The 15,102-nt window shown below is 42.6% G+C and overlaps 1 protein-coding gene across 2 annotated transcripts in view; it reads right to left on the bottom strand.

Moving 5' to 3' along the window:
- The window catches only part of gnav1 (guanine nucleotide binding protein (G protein) alpha v1), a 34,555-nt gene that overhangs the window by 4,491 nt on the left and 14,962 nt on the right, over positions 1-15,102 (bottom strand). For both annotated transcript variants that reach the window (XM_061830447.1, XM_061830446.1), the window contains exons 5-7: positions 13,816-13,944; positions 5,676-5,805; positions 5,503-5,574 (exon numbers count right to left, since the gene is read on the bottom strand). In XM_061830447.1, coding sequence (XP_061686431.1) covers positions 5,503-5,574; positions 5,676-5,805; positions 13,816-13,944 — 331 coding nt within the window. The remainder of the gene's footprint in view (positions 1-5,502; positions 5,575-5,675; positions 5,806-13,815; positions 13,945-15,102) is intronic.

Below are 15,102 nucleotides of genomic sequence, written 5' to 3'. Positions count from 1 at the left end.
TCTGTTGGCACTGGGCAAAAGCATGTGCCTTGTTTAGTGTGTTGGCTTCTCACACCCAAGGTAAAACGTAAAGCGAGCAGTGGAACCTTCACCTCTGTTGGTGAAAACACGTACCGTCTTGTAATACGAATTGATTTGAATACAAGTGGAACGGAATGAACAAGTCCGTCTCGCTGTCATCTTAATAGCATCGTTTACCGGAAACAGAACTGGAAAAGCGAATCTTAATAGTGTCTTCCTGTTTAATTACAAGTGACAGAAGGCTGAAAGGCAGACGGCACTATGTGCATATTTTCCACCTTTGTTTTTAACTCTGCGTTTCAGGCTAAATATCACTTAATCAAAGGTTATTACATCATTTGAACATGGTGGGGAAAATTGTCCTTGTGAAGAGGAATGACTTAGTTAAAACAAGTTCAAAGGATGCATTTAATCTTTTATTACATTATTCCACTAAGTTGATTAGCACAATCCTTTGCAGTCAATTACAGCCTGTAGTATGGAAAGCATAAACATCACCAAATACAGCATTTCATTTGACCCGACGCTCTCGCTGCACAATAGTGGAACTGTTTTCAGTTCTTGCTTGTTCTTAGTTTAGTCTTCAGCAAGTGAAATGCATGCTCAGTTGGATTCAGGTCAGGTGAATGACTATTCACATAAGTACCGTAATTTCCGGCCTATAAGCCGCAACTTTTTTCACATGCTTTCAACCATTGCGGTTTATGCAGTGATGCAGGCAATTTGTGCATTTTTTCCAATGGCTGCAAGGCGGCACTCTCACGGAAAAGGTAAGAGTGAGACCGGTGGAATATATGTGCCGAGGAAGTGACTTTTACCGGTCCGGCCTTGTTACCGCGTGTTACTGCCGTGTCTCAGTGATTTTTACCAGTATGTTTTTTTTTAACCGGCCCTGTTAACGTGGCGGCGCTAACGTTAGCGCGGTGGTGCTCGTGTTAAACCCTCTGTATACAGTGTTTCTTTGTAAATATCTCATGTTTCAATGTGGGTTTCAATGTGGGCACTTGCGGCTTTTGCACAGCTACGGGATATGTATGTACCAAATGGTATTTCCTTTACAAATGTACTGGGTGAGGCTTATAACCAGCTGTGGTCTGTTGGGCAGCAATTACAGCACCTTAACATAGTATTTGTACGCTGTTATTTCCCATTCCTCTTCACAATTTTCCCACCAAGGATGGCATCTAAATTTTCAAATGTCTTTTTCCACCTTACGGCCCATTTGCCTGGCCACTTGTTGCTAGCCAGCATCTTAGCTCTGAATTACAATTGTCCGAAAAGCTAACTGAAAAAAAAGAACACATATTCCAGCTGCACCTACCAGGCTGTTTGAATCGTAATCGAAGGGCTCTACTCTCTCGCTTCTCGTACAGTGCAGACACTTTTTTTCCTTGCTCTTGCTCTGCTTGGTTTGCCTTTGTTGACATTTTCTTCCCTCTGATAAGCTTATATTTATACTAAAACTTTTTTTTAGAACCAGCGACACCTGGATTTTGTCATGATCCTGCCGGTCCAGCCCTGGCTGTGCGGGTGCCTACGCGGCCGTGCTGATTGAGAGGCGGATTCCTTCGCCTCATGCTGGCTGATTGGCCCCGGTGTATATAGGACCATGGGGACGACTGGTCCGGCGCCAGATCGTTGCAACTCATGCCACGTTCCTGCACTCCCGTATCTCTGATCGACAACCCGTGTGTACCGACCTCCGCCTGTTCTCTGACCGACCCCGTAAGCCTGACTCCTTTGATACTCCTGCCTGCTTTAATCGATCTGCCGTGTACCGACTCATGCCAGCCCGCTGACCTGCTCTCTACGCCCGACGTCCTGACTACCACTGCTGCACCTGACTGCCTGCCCGATCCCCGACTGTGGAACAATAAACGTTTTTCCTGAATTACCTCTGCGTCTCCCGTGTACTCCTGCATTTGGGTCCCACCTCCGTCTCAATGGGTCGTGACAGATACTTTTAAATCTGTGGGACTGTATTGTTGTTTTTTGTGGATAATCAGTTGTTTCATCATTACGTGAGCGTGGCCTGCTATTTAGCACAAGCCTGGTGTGAGCAACAAGACCAGCCGTCAAGATGCCTCCCTTCTCTACTGAGGGCTATCATGGACAGAGGGTGTCGATTCTGGAATCGAAAATCTGCCGTCTTGAAGTCTGTGTGGATGTAAATGGACAGTCGGGGAATGAAACCACTCTCCCGGTGTCTCAAAATAGTGAGCAGAGGTGTGCTAACAGACAGCCACCTAGATCAACAACAAAGACAAACGTGAACTGTGGAAAGGATAACGGACCTTTCAGCGGCTCTCCCTGGAATTTACTGGGTACAGAGCCCAAATATATGGGACATTTAAAAAGGAAGACACAATAGCACCAGGAGATTACAGAGGAATCTGGCTGGCCTGCGCTGCCGGCCGCCTCAACACCAAGTGAGCGGCCATGGATGGCCGTTACAGCAAAGAGCAAGAAAAGAGAATCTGAGTCAGTGCAAAATATTGACATCAAACTTACAAATAGATTTGAGCCACTTTTACAAGACGCCGCCCAAGAATGGTCATCCTCCACCACCACTGAAGGGTATGAAATTAAATCATCCAAGAAAAAATTGGGACCCCAAACATTAATAGTTGCTGATGGAGCCATCAAGGATGTGAAACGTTTTTATAGTGAGAAGAACACCAAAGTACTGTGTTTTACTAAAGACACGGTGTCTGATATCGCTAAAAAAATCCTGGAGATCACTGATCAGGACCTAACTGTAAAATCTTGTCTATACACACAGGGGCCCTGGATGTTCTCAAGCAGCAATTAGAGGTACTGAAGCGAGATTTCATTGATCTCCTGACAAAAGTGCAAGGTTTGGATGCTGAGGTTTTTATAAGCAGACCTCTCCCACTTGTACGATCTGGAGATGACCATTTCTCGTGAGTTTCATTGACAATTTCTGCCTTTTTTGGACCGTAAAAATCTTTACAAAGCAGTCGGTTTCTATCTAAAGAGACAAGTCGTTAAGTTATTGGCTGCCAACATTTTCTACTGTGTGCGTCATTCACCACCCTGTAAAGAAAATGTTTACAAAAGTCAAGGACAAAAGGATCAAAGGAAGAAGAGATAAGGTGAGACAAGGTGTATACAGATTCCTGCAAATGACAAATGGAATGTGCCAGAACTTTAAATCTCCACACCTTTTCTTGCCCTATTGGAACCATTCACACCCATTTCCCCTCTATGACAACCACATCCAAAAAATCTGCAGTAAATGTTGGCTCGCCCTCTCCCAACCTGAATGCAATGTTGAGTCTGATGGATAGGATGAAGACTATTGTCAACGATGGAGTCCATCCCATACCATCCCGAGCCCCCCCCCCCCCCCCCCCCCCCAAACCACCATGCGCAAGATACGTAAGACCCCTGCTCCACCCATGAAGACTCTTATTTGTAAATCTGACTGATATGTACAGGATCTTTTCCTGAATAACTCAGACCCCTATGCAGATCAGGCATTTTTCATCTGTGGAATTACAAGGGACAGAAAGTTGGTCAAAGAGATAGGGCACAAAAAAAGTAGAATTTCCAATTTAGTGACGATAAAATGTGACCATTGTCTCCAGCTTTCTCTGTGACATCTGCTCTTTAATATCATGTCACTAGGCAACAAATCAATTTTGGGTAATGACATTAATACAACCTATGATCTGGACTTTTTGTTATTGAATGAAACTCAGCAATTTCTTGAATTTAAATTGACTTTTTGACACATTTCAATCAGGCTACCGAACTCATCACAGTTCAGAATCTGCTGTTATCAACGTACTAAATGATATAAGGTTAAATACTGACTCAGTAAAGGTGTCGAGCTTTTGATCTGGTCGATCACAATATACTGCTAAACAGGTTGGAAACGTGGGTAGGACTAAATGGAACGATCCTTAAATGGTTTAGGTTCTACCCGGATGAAAGAAGCTACTTTGTAACCATTGGAAGTGCTCAATCTCAACAAATGGCAATGGCCTCTGGCGTCCCTCAAGGGTCAGTTCTTGGACCCCTCCTGTTCAGCCTGTATATGTTACCCTTAGGTCAAATTCTTCAAAACTTTAATTTTGACTACCATAGCCATGCAGATGACACAGTTATATTTAGCAGTGTCTCCAGATGACTGCAGTTCAAATGAGGTATTGTGCCACTGTCTAAAATAGATAAATAACTGGTTTTCTTCAATTAAATCACAACAAAACTGAGACAATTGCTTTTGCCAATAAATAAAACAGAATTCCTGTTAGTAAACACCTGGACTCTCTATCTTTAAAAACCAAACACCATGTCTGAAACCTTGGTGTTCTGATTGATTCCGACCTGACTTTCAAGTCATATCAAATCAATCAAAAAAAAATTCTGAAGAACAAGTCAAGAGTAAAGGCTTGTATGTGTCAAGCAGACCAGTAAAAGCTCATCCATGTTTTTATCTCAAGTAGAGTTGACTACTGTAATGGTCTTCTGAATGGACTCCCCAAAAAGAGTATTAAACGGCTGCAGCTCATTCAGAATGCTGCAGTTTGCGTTCTGACCAGAACAAACCGGTCAGAGCATATAACTCCAATCCTAAAGTCCTTTTACTGGCTTCCAGTCAGTTTTAGAATAGATTTTAAAGTTCTGCTACTGGTCCATAATTCACTAAATGATTCAGGTCCTGAATAGATGAAAGAAATGCGTTGGGCTCATGGACGGCGGTGGCTCTGAAGAACGCTGCCGACAATGCCGCACTCAGCAGTGTGCAACGATGAAAAATGGCCCAGCTCGGCACCATGATAAGCCACCTCAGCACTGAAAATGAGCCATCCCGGCCGGCTGTGATGAGCCAACCTGGCCGCCGGCCTTTTGGGGTGGCTTGTCGGAGCGCCGGGCCGCAATGGCTCATCTACGGACGGGGAGGCGGTTTGGCCATTATTGCATATAATCTGAATATTGATTGAAACAACAGGGTAATATTGCCCCGGTAACTTCATTCGGTTGTGTGATGTTCTCTTCTTCAAAAAGAGCTTCTGTGTCAGAAGGGGTGTGTTCGTCTCCCATAGTGGGGTCCACTGTGTGTTTTCAATGGGGAATGTCCGGGGTGAGGTCACGGACAGGGGATGCAGCCAATATGGCGAACATTTGGATGTCGTCAAATGACACTTCCGCAATTTTGCACATGGATTACCCGCTCTCCGCTCATATTTATTTTTTCATAGACATTGAAGTGAATAATGTTATATGTATTTTTCATTACAATATCTATTTTAGAATGTTTATAGGGATGACACTTGAGCTTTAAATCCGGGCTGAAAACTGTTTTTTTTCTGATGCTTTTTAGAGTATTTCAACTTTTTAATCATATTATTTGCATTGTATGCGGTTTTGTCTTTTTTTACTATATAGTTTGTTGTCATTTTTATCATTTTTATCCCATTTTAAATGTTTTACCTCATTTGAAATCTTACTCACCATGGATGTACTGCGGAAGAACACATTGTTGCAGATGGAGGAGAAGAGCTTCATGCTCTCCTGCAGACGATTCTACCGAAGAGACAAATACGGCCATCAGACAGCCAGATAGGTGCAAGAAAACATTCATCTCTAAAGACATTCATCGCGTCGGAGATGCAGGGGTCAATTACCATGGAGGGGTCCTCCACCAGGGTCATGTCATAACCGCTAAGTGACACAACAAAGAGCACAGCCCGGACATCCTCAAAGCAGCCAATCCACTTCCTCCGCTCCGTCCGCTGACCCCCGACATCGTACATCCTACACACATTGAGCAAAAGAGTCAAGAGAGACCAAAAAAAAAAAAAAAAAACCAGTAAGAGTGTATCTCAATATGGGCATGACACATGAATTACTTTACAGCCACCGTAGAAACTAGCTGTAGATCTGAATGCAATTCAGGTACAAATATAAAATCTAAAAAAGAAAATAAAGTCGGAAACGTGATTAAAAATAAAAGCAAACAGTCAAAGCTCAACTTGTACTCTCCAACTTTTTGACACTAGCTTGGTGTGCAGGCTGGGCAATTAATCTCTGGCCATAAAATACAGCATGCAATTTAATACAAGAAACAAGGCCTTGAGAGGTGGATACAAAACGAAATAAGGTGAGTAAGGACAGAACAGCTGAACCTGTGAAGACATATTTGATTGTGTAGAAGAAATTTATTGTTCAGTAGTGGACGCAGGTGCCTCTGATTTAGCGAGGTGACTCACCAATGAGGAGTCAACCCTCAAAAGATTACTATCCAACAAGAAATGGCTTTTTTTTCCCCTAAAAACTTTACATTCTGTACTGCTTTCAAAACAGCTTTTCTCAAATTATCATCACCACTCAAAGACGTAAACCTCGCTAACCGCTTAAATTGGATTGGCTCAAACGCCCAATCCAGAAGTCCAAGGGGTAGTCTTGTGTACAAAACTGTTGATAACTTAGCAAAAATTGATTAATAAATGTGATCATTTAGATCATTGTGATGGATTAAAAGAACAATTACTTCTTAACAACAGAAGCAGCAGAAATTTTTCTGGTCTTGTCAACTCCTGTGACTCCAAATTTGGTCCCGAGTGTGCTGGCAGAACCTGAGGCCAATGTGCCTGCAGATTTTTCCACCACAGAACAATATTGAGGAATTACACGTGTGTGGATGGTGGATGTTTTGAATTGATCAAGCTGCCAGTACTCAAGGAGTATGAAAGAGCTTATGACGTATGCCTATGACGTTTACGTCAATTGCTGTTGTTTCTTATATAAATTGAGGAAAATGGGTTTTAAAATCAGGTCTGTCTTAAATCTAATTATGTTAAAATAACACTAACAGAACCCCTTAACTAGGTTTACTATGATATCAAAAACCTTTCTACTCATCATTCCATTATAGTGTTTGAATGGGGTAATTTCTAAATATTTTATTCAGATTCCTGTATGAGGACAAAGTCAGACCCAGGTTAGCGCCAAAGACTCGTAAAGTCAACTGTAAAATGTTACTTAAAACACAACCTGCAAAGTTAACAAGGGTAAATGACGGTGACAGTTGAAGCCTGGAACAAATTGATTCACTTTGCATTATTTCCCACAGGAAAATGCATTTGAAATATATTAGAATCGAACCAACAGCATGGAATGAGTTGTATTCAATAATACGTACATTCTGTGTGAGCGCGGGAAGCAAGTTAAATGGCATGAAGTGCGACTGATATCTCATCGAAGTTCCAATACAAAATCACAATCTCCTGACAATTTATACAGATAAATTATAATATCTGATCCATGCAAAAAAGAAACCCGGATTCAGTGAACCAATCACTTTTGTGGACTTCACAATGTTCACCGTTATTCCAATTTGTCTAAAAACCAAACACAGCAGGACAAGGAGATTGTGGTCAATCTGATCCAATAGCTCAAAGAAATAAAACAACATTAGAGAAGAGCACTAGTTGGTCACCATTTCGGCAGGTGTGCCATCTTTCTTTGGAGCATCCTTGGAGCTAATGCAGTCATTTATTAACGGGGGAAGGGAACAACAGAAACTCACGGAGAGGGAAACAAACATCGGAAACATCAAACCACAGAAAATAGCTTTCAGATGGAAACATAGCATGGACACTCATTTAATCAGTGAACTTAATACAGTCTGCCTTTACACAAACCTAGTTACTACACGTTAACAATGCACTAACTAAATTGTTTACTTCCGCTCAACACAACAAAATGTTCACTCTCAATTACAGTCTGAAGACCATAAAACTCCAATATTAAAGATACGGGGAAAACATTGGTGTTCAATAAAGGCTGAATGTTTGAAAAGTGATGTTTCTGGTTCCAATTTTGTTTGACTACACATCCACAAACAGGAATGACAAATTTCTTATTCCATTCATTTTGCAGCAATTGTCTACTTTCGAGTCAGTTGGAGCGGAGGGGTGGGGGTCGGTCGGAGCAAGTTAAAGAAATGTTAGAGGTAGCCAGAGTACCCAGAGAAAACCACCTCAAGCATGGGGAGACTCCACAGAGAAAGGACGCAGCAAAGAAATTGGCTTTGGAAAAGAGGAATGTCACTGACAAGGAAGACGACTGAGCTGGTGCGGAAGGTTGAGAAGTTCTGACTGTACAGTCGGGCTGGCCTCGAAACAGGGCTTTAGCTCAAGATGAAAAGCTCTGAGTGTGCCCTCCAAGCAGGGGATGTTGACTCCATGTATAATTACAGTACGTGGCCAATAATGCTTGCAAAACAGATGTCCGTCTAACTTGCTTATCCTCCTCAAGTGAATTGCAGATAATTCTCATCCATGGACTAGAACATTTTTTGGCATTTATTTGCTGCAGCATGGCTAAATTCTCCCACGTAATATTTTTTTGATAACACCTGCATTGTTTGTTCCAAACAGTTTTTTGTTTGTTACAGCTTCTCAGACAAGTACCTCAGTGTCGGTCTTTGGGATATTCCTTTACTATCAATTCCGCATGGATCAATTTTCCACACCCATTTAAATCCCAATTTGAGTCCACCACCCAATGGACCTTTCCGACTGGTGATCTTAAGCTCCGCCCCCCTTAGATACAGTTGCCATGCCCCACAAGCTTCCAAAATGGCGACTGAACAGGACAGGTTAGAATTCGATTCTCTATCGCGTATTCCAGATAATATTGTGGTATGTTTTTTGCCAAATGAGTCAGACTTGTCCAAGAGAGTTCTACACGGAGGTCTCAACTATTTCACGCAAGGATATGTACATGGAATTAAAATTTTGGACGGAGCAGGACGCAAAGTCAGAATTGCAGCGAAATGTTGGTGATCGATGCAAAAAAGTTAGACGGTTCACAAAATCCAACAGGATAAAATTGTGGAATCGTATTGCACATGTAAAGCAGGGTGGTGGTGGTGAAGAGGGAGCTAAGTTGAAAGGCGAAGCTCTCAATTTACCATTCCATCTATGTTCCTACCCTCCCCAATGGGCATGAGCTGTGGGTCGTGACCGAAAGAACAAGATTCCGGATACAAGCGGCCGAAATGAGTTTCCTCTGCAGGGTGTCCGGGCTCTCCCTTAGAGATAGGGTGAGAAGCTCGGTCATCCGGGAGGGGCTCAGTTTCGAGCCGCTGCTCCTCCGCATTGATAGGAGCCAGATGAGGTGGCTGGGGCATCTGATTCGGATGCCTCCTGGACGCCTCCCTGGTGAGGTGTTCCGGGCATGACGCACTGGAAAGAGACCCCGGGGACGGCCCAGGACACGCTGGAGAGACTATGTCTCTCGGCTGGCTTGGGAACGCCTCGGGATCCCTCTGGAAGAGCTGGAAGACGTGGCTAGGGAAAGGGAAGTCAGGGTATCCCTGCTGAAGCTACTTCCCCTGCGACGCGACCCGGAAAAGCGGTAGATAATGGACGGATGGATATAAAGCAGGGTGAGTACTTTTTACTTGGAAAGATCATGATTAATATCATTGTAGTCTTTATAAGTGAGTTAGGTTCGATTTTCTACAAGTGCATTTAAACAATGGTGACCATTTTCTTCGTAACATTAACTTTTCCAAGCGCACGCTACTGACAACCAGTATTGCTTATAGGATAACATGGCGGCAGGGGCATGTCAAGCCAGGGGTTAAGGAAATGTGGCTATCTGAGGTCCATTGTGAAGAGCCCTGGTCTAAACGTAATCCGTCAAAGTGCAACCACCTTGCTCTCGGCAGAGATCGTCATAATTAGGTGCAAATGCCGATTCTGGTAAATATGGTGGACACTTCTATACAGGTAAAGCTAAAAGAGGGACAGTTGTCAAGGGAAATTTGATGACCATAAGATGATATCTGATAACATTCTGTCTGTATGTACCAAGAGGAGCCTAAAATGTTTTACGAGTCCTTATGTTTCTCTTTCGAACAAAGACAGTTCTTGAAAACACTCTTCCTTTAATCCAGTTAATCTATGCAAATGTCAAAGAACTGCGTTAAGACATGCTAAGATTCCACCTTTGATTCTCCTTTCTGTATCTCCAAAAGATTTCTGACAGATAAGAGGGAGCGAGTGCGTGAGAGACGGTAATCTGAATCTGAGCCGTCCTGCAGCTCCACCTGGGACTTTGCACTCCTTAATCAAATGTGACATTATTGGCAAAATTTCCTCCACATGCTTCAAAGCAAACAAATACACGCAATGATTTTCTTTTAATGTATGACAATGTGCTCCTGGGTGAATCATCATTTGGAGGGTGGGGCAAAAACCATCTTTCATCAAAACATGATACCAATTCATTTATGATCTATGTTTAATGACTTTTGGATTTACAGCAATTGGAACTAAATAAATCCGGAAGAACCTTCCATTGCATACTGATTGCCTCAGGCAGAAAATGCTTGATTATCAAAACACAGTTTAGAGAGAAAAAGTGTAACTCCAAGAAAAAGACACCATATGGATGAATTGAAGGCCAGACATCCGCAAGTGGAGCCCATTTGACAAATTACATGTCATCAATCAAAGCTTTTCAACTTGACTGACCCATCTGTGATTTAAGTGTTCTCTCGACATTTTTAGCCATGTAGTTACTTGTGTATGCAACAAGTTCGTCACCTTACCAGGGAGAAAAGCTTCTGATTTTTATTTTTAAAAAATTTTTTAAACTTTGTTTCAGGAGTGTGAAATGTCTATCGCAGGACAGGACTGAGGCGGCCAGGCCGTGAACATTTGGTGAACTCGAATTGTAAAAATGAATAAAATGAACTCACAGCCACGTTTGACGGAAAATTCTAAGCAGCAGTTTTAAGAAAAAATAATTTTGCACTGTGGTGGATACAGAGTTGTCGAAAAAAATATAAAAGGCTCATGTGGTCTATTAGTGTGTGGCATATCATGATTCACCTGATACAAAGTGGAAGGAGAATAAAGTCATGCAGCATTATTAAATATGCTGTGAAAATTGATATTTTCCTCATAAAATGAACGGTGCCAATTCTTTGGGTAAGCTCAGGAAGACTGTAAAGCGTGAATTTTTTTTCCTTCAAATTTTCATTTAGAGCTATTTTCATTACATTCTTGTTTTCTTATACAATCAAAGTACTGTATTTAAGAACACATTTAGTACACAAACCAGGAAATATCATGGCCATATATGACTGCAACGGTTTTTCCCAATATTGAAAGAAAGCGTTTAAAAAAAAAAAGCATCCATTTGTCACATGGATTGCCGGCCAAAGACTTAAACCCCAAAGCCAGGAAGGGAGCAATGGCATGCAAAATGTAGACAATTATCCAAGTAAAGGCAGCTCTGCAAAATAGAGAGCGGGCTGGGTTATAGTCTTCCACTTTCAACATGATACACATTAGTGAGGCACAACAGAGAAGGAACCATAAATCAGAGGCACCCAGAGACGTACAAACAGCATTGAGATGTTGACTTCAGTCATCTGCTGACAAACTGACTGTTTATATACTTATGAAAAGCAGACCTAATGTGTTTCATAATGATCACTCAATATGAGATGTGGGGATGAGGGACAAGTTAATATCGTTGAAGCTTCACTGCCGAGGTAGTCCTCTGGTAGACATTACTAACAACCGAGGGCACATAATTCAATTTTGTTGGAATATATATTCCTCCAGTTTGTCTAGTCAAATGTGTCACAACAACATTGCCAATCAACTCTGCTAAATATCAGCATTCCAATTGAACAAACAGTGGTTTTCCACTGTTTCCACCCTTCATCCTTAGTGCTGATTTTATACAACACACGTTCTAAAACTGTATTTTTGCATCCATGAAAAACCTGCTAGAAACAAAGCTGGTGGCCATTGCTCAACTAAGTCTCATTTGGTTCGGATCCCTATTGTATGCTTCCAGAGGCTGCCTGCCTCTAGTCCAATGTCTCACAATAACACTATTAATCAATTTGGCTCACTAACATCATTCCAATTCAACCAAACAGTGGAAAATCTCATACACTTTTGTGCGGTATTTATGCAATACACTCATAAATGTTGTATTTAATGCATCCCTATGGGGGCACATGCCAGTAAAATCTGTAGGCCGGTTCCAAGCCCAGATAAGTTGCGTCAGGAAGGTCATCCGGCATAAAACTGTGCCAAGCAAATATGAGTGTTCATCTAAAGTATGTACAAAGAAGGTCAGAAGGAGCTACATTGTGTCTTTGTGGATCTAGAAAAAGCCCATGACAGAGTGTCAAGAAAGGAACTGTCGTACTGCATGCGGAAGTTTGTTGTGGCGGAGAAATACTGTATATTAGAATAGTACAGGACATGTATGATGGAACCAGAACAATGGTGAGGTGTGCCACAGGCGTGACAGAAGAATTAAAGTTGGAGGTGGCACTGCATCAGGGATCAGCTCTAAGCCCCTTCCTGTTTGCTGTGGTAATGGATGGCCTGACAGATGAGGTTAGACTGGAATCCCCTCGGAGCATGAAGTTCGCATATGATCGTAATATGCAGTGAAAGCAGGGAGCAGGTGGAGGAACAATTAGAAAGATGGAGGCATGCACTAGAAAGAAAAGGAAAGAAGACTAGCCAGAGTAAAACAAATGAGTGGAGAGGGTAGACTAAGGCTACAGGGAGAAGAGATAGCAAGGGTGGACGACTTCAAATACTTGGGGTCAACAATGCAGAGCAATGGTGAGTGTGGTAGGGAAGTGAAGAAATGGGTCCACGCATGTTGGAACAGCTGGCGGAAGGTGTCTGGCGTGTTATGTGACAGAAGAGTCTCTGCTAGGATGAAGGCAAAGTTTATAAAACAGTGGTGAGGCCAGTCATGATGTATGGATTACAGACGGTGGCACTGAAGAAACAACAGGAAGCAGAGGGAGGAGAAATGAAGAGGCTGAGGTTCTCGCTCAGTGTGAGCAGGTTGGATAGGATTAGAAATGAGCTCATTAGAGGGACAGGCTAAGTTGGATGTTTTGGAGACAAAGTTCGAGAGAGCAGACTTCTACGGTTTGGACATGTCCAGGGGCGAGAGAGTGAATATGTTGGTAGAAGGGTGCTGAGAATGAAGCTACCAGGTAAAAGAGCGAGAGGAAGACCAAAGAGAAGGTTGATGGATATTGTGAGGGATGACACGAGGGCACTTGGTGTTAGAGAGGAAGATGCAGGAGATAGGCTTAGATGGAAAAAGATGACATGCTGTGGCGAGCCCTAACGGGACAAGCCGAAAGGAAAAGAATAATAATAAGACGACTCATAAATTTTGTATTTCCATATGCATTGACCAAATTGTTACGAACAAAAATGGCAGCGATTGTGGTCTCTGCTTCTGATCTAAGGTAGCATGCTGTTAAGACACAAAATAAAATCACAAGAGAAAACTTTTGATTAGAATCACGTTCATTATCTGTCATGCTGTCAAGACCATCAGCAGCGGAAGGAAATGTCGAATGAGTTTAGACATTGAGGGATGATGAAGAAAGAGGTATTATGTGACACTGGCCCATTGATCGCGGATGAATGTAATGATTTGACATCCAAACTCTGGTTCTGTACTGATAAGGCCACGACAGAGATGCTTTTGACTTAAAGTGTGTGTATGCGTAGGTTTATGTCTGTAGTCAAATTGACTTTTTGATGAACAAAACTGCCCATCTCCATCTCATATCTGCAGGCTATCACAGGGCTGTAGACAGAGATAACAGTGCGTCAGCTCCAAAACTGGAGTAATTTTGGGTGAAATGTGCCGTAGAGACTTGTTAAGACCTTCGGTAATCTGAAGTGTCCGTCGACTGCTGCAATGTCACACAGAGGACATTTGAAGAAAGTCTAAACAGACTACCTGAAAGTGAGGTGCTTGACTTTGAACTGGGTCTCTATTACACCTGAAGTCCTCAGCCTTACGCGCAGAACATCCATCTCTGTGGGGACGTAGTCTGGAGACGAGATGCGGCTCATATTTTCAAAGAAACTAAAAGCACACCAAAATAGAGGGAGACAAGAAGAGTTGTAAAAGGTCAAGAACAGAGGAGGTGACAACAAAACAAAATTAAAAATGAATAACCTGCAGACAAACTTGAGATCAAAGTGAAAACCAGGAATCAATTGCAAGTGATTGTACGTACATATCACAAGGGCATGACAAGTCGGAGCAGGATGAGTGTGCAGTGATAAGATTGAAGCCCCAGGGGGCGCAGTGGCTCATCGTGATGAATATTCATTCACACAGATTTACCATAAAAACATACTGAGGGCAAAACTTTCAAACAGATTCGCTATTAACACAATTAGCACAACCAAGTGTGTCGTGTGCCCCCGAAGTGTGATCTTTACATAAACACACACACGCACGCACACCACCTAAAAGTAACTGAGCTGAGTGTGACATTCACAACCGGTCGTTCTGAATCAGTTTCTCGGACGGCGAGATGCTTCCTGCTGTTGAGTAAACATCACATAACACAGCTTGGATGATGCTCTCCAGCGACCACACATACTGTATGTGTTACATATTATATACACACATATTTATTTATTCATATACAAGACTACATACATTACAGTGGAAGTAGTTACAGAGTTAATACATTTCATAGTATGTGCTGGACTTTTACGGAAGTACAGGAGCAGATAACAGTAGTACTCCTTTTATCAGAGGCGAGGGAGCACTCAGTGGGAGACCAGCGGGGCCTGTCGCTGTCGATAACTGCAGCGGTGCAGCCTCTCACTGGGTAGCGAATAAGACCAGACGGCCTCCCCCAGCTCTCACGTACTTGTGCATTACACATGCCAACTTCTCTACAGGTGCCTTTCATTTTTAGTTCTCATCACGCTCCGATTTTCCACCAGGGACAGTTCAAAAGTTTTTACCGTAATTTCCAGCCGATAAGCCCCGACTTTTTTCCCACACACTTACAACCCTGCGGTTTATGCGGTGATGCGGCTAATTTGTGCATTTTTCTAACGACCGCAAGGGGGCACTCGAGTGGAAAAGGTAAGAGTGAAACCAGTGGAATATATGTGCCGAAGAAGTGACTTTTACCGACCCTGTTAGCGATGCGCTAGCGTGTTACTGCCGTGTCTCAGTGAATTTTACTAGTATGTTATTTTTTTTTAGATGGGCCTCCCA

Source organism: Syngnathoides biaculeatus, chromosome 9, assembly GCF_019802595.1.
Source record: "Syngnathoides biaculeatus isolate LvHL_M chromosome 9, ASM1980259v1, whole genome shotgun sequence".
Classification (NCBI taxonomy): Eukaryota; Metazoa; Chordata; class Actinopteri; order Syngnathiformes; family Syngnathidae; genus Syngnathoides; species Syngnathoides biaculeatus.
This window is presented reverse-complemented; position numbering and strand designations above follow the sequence as displayed.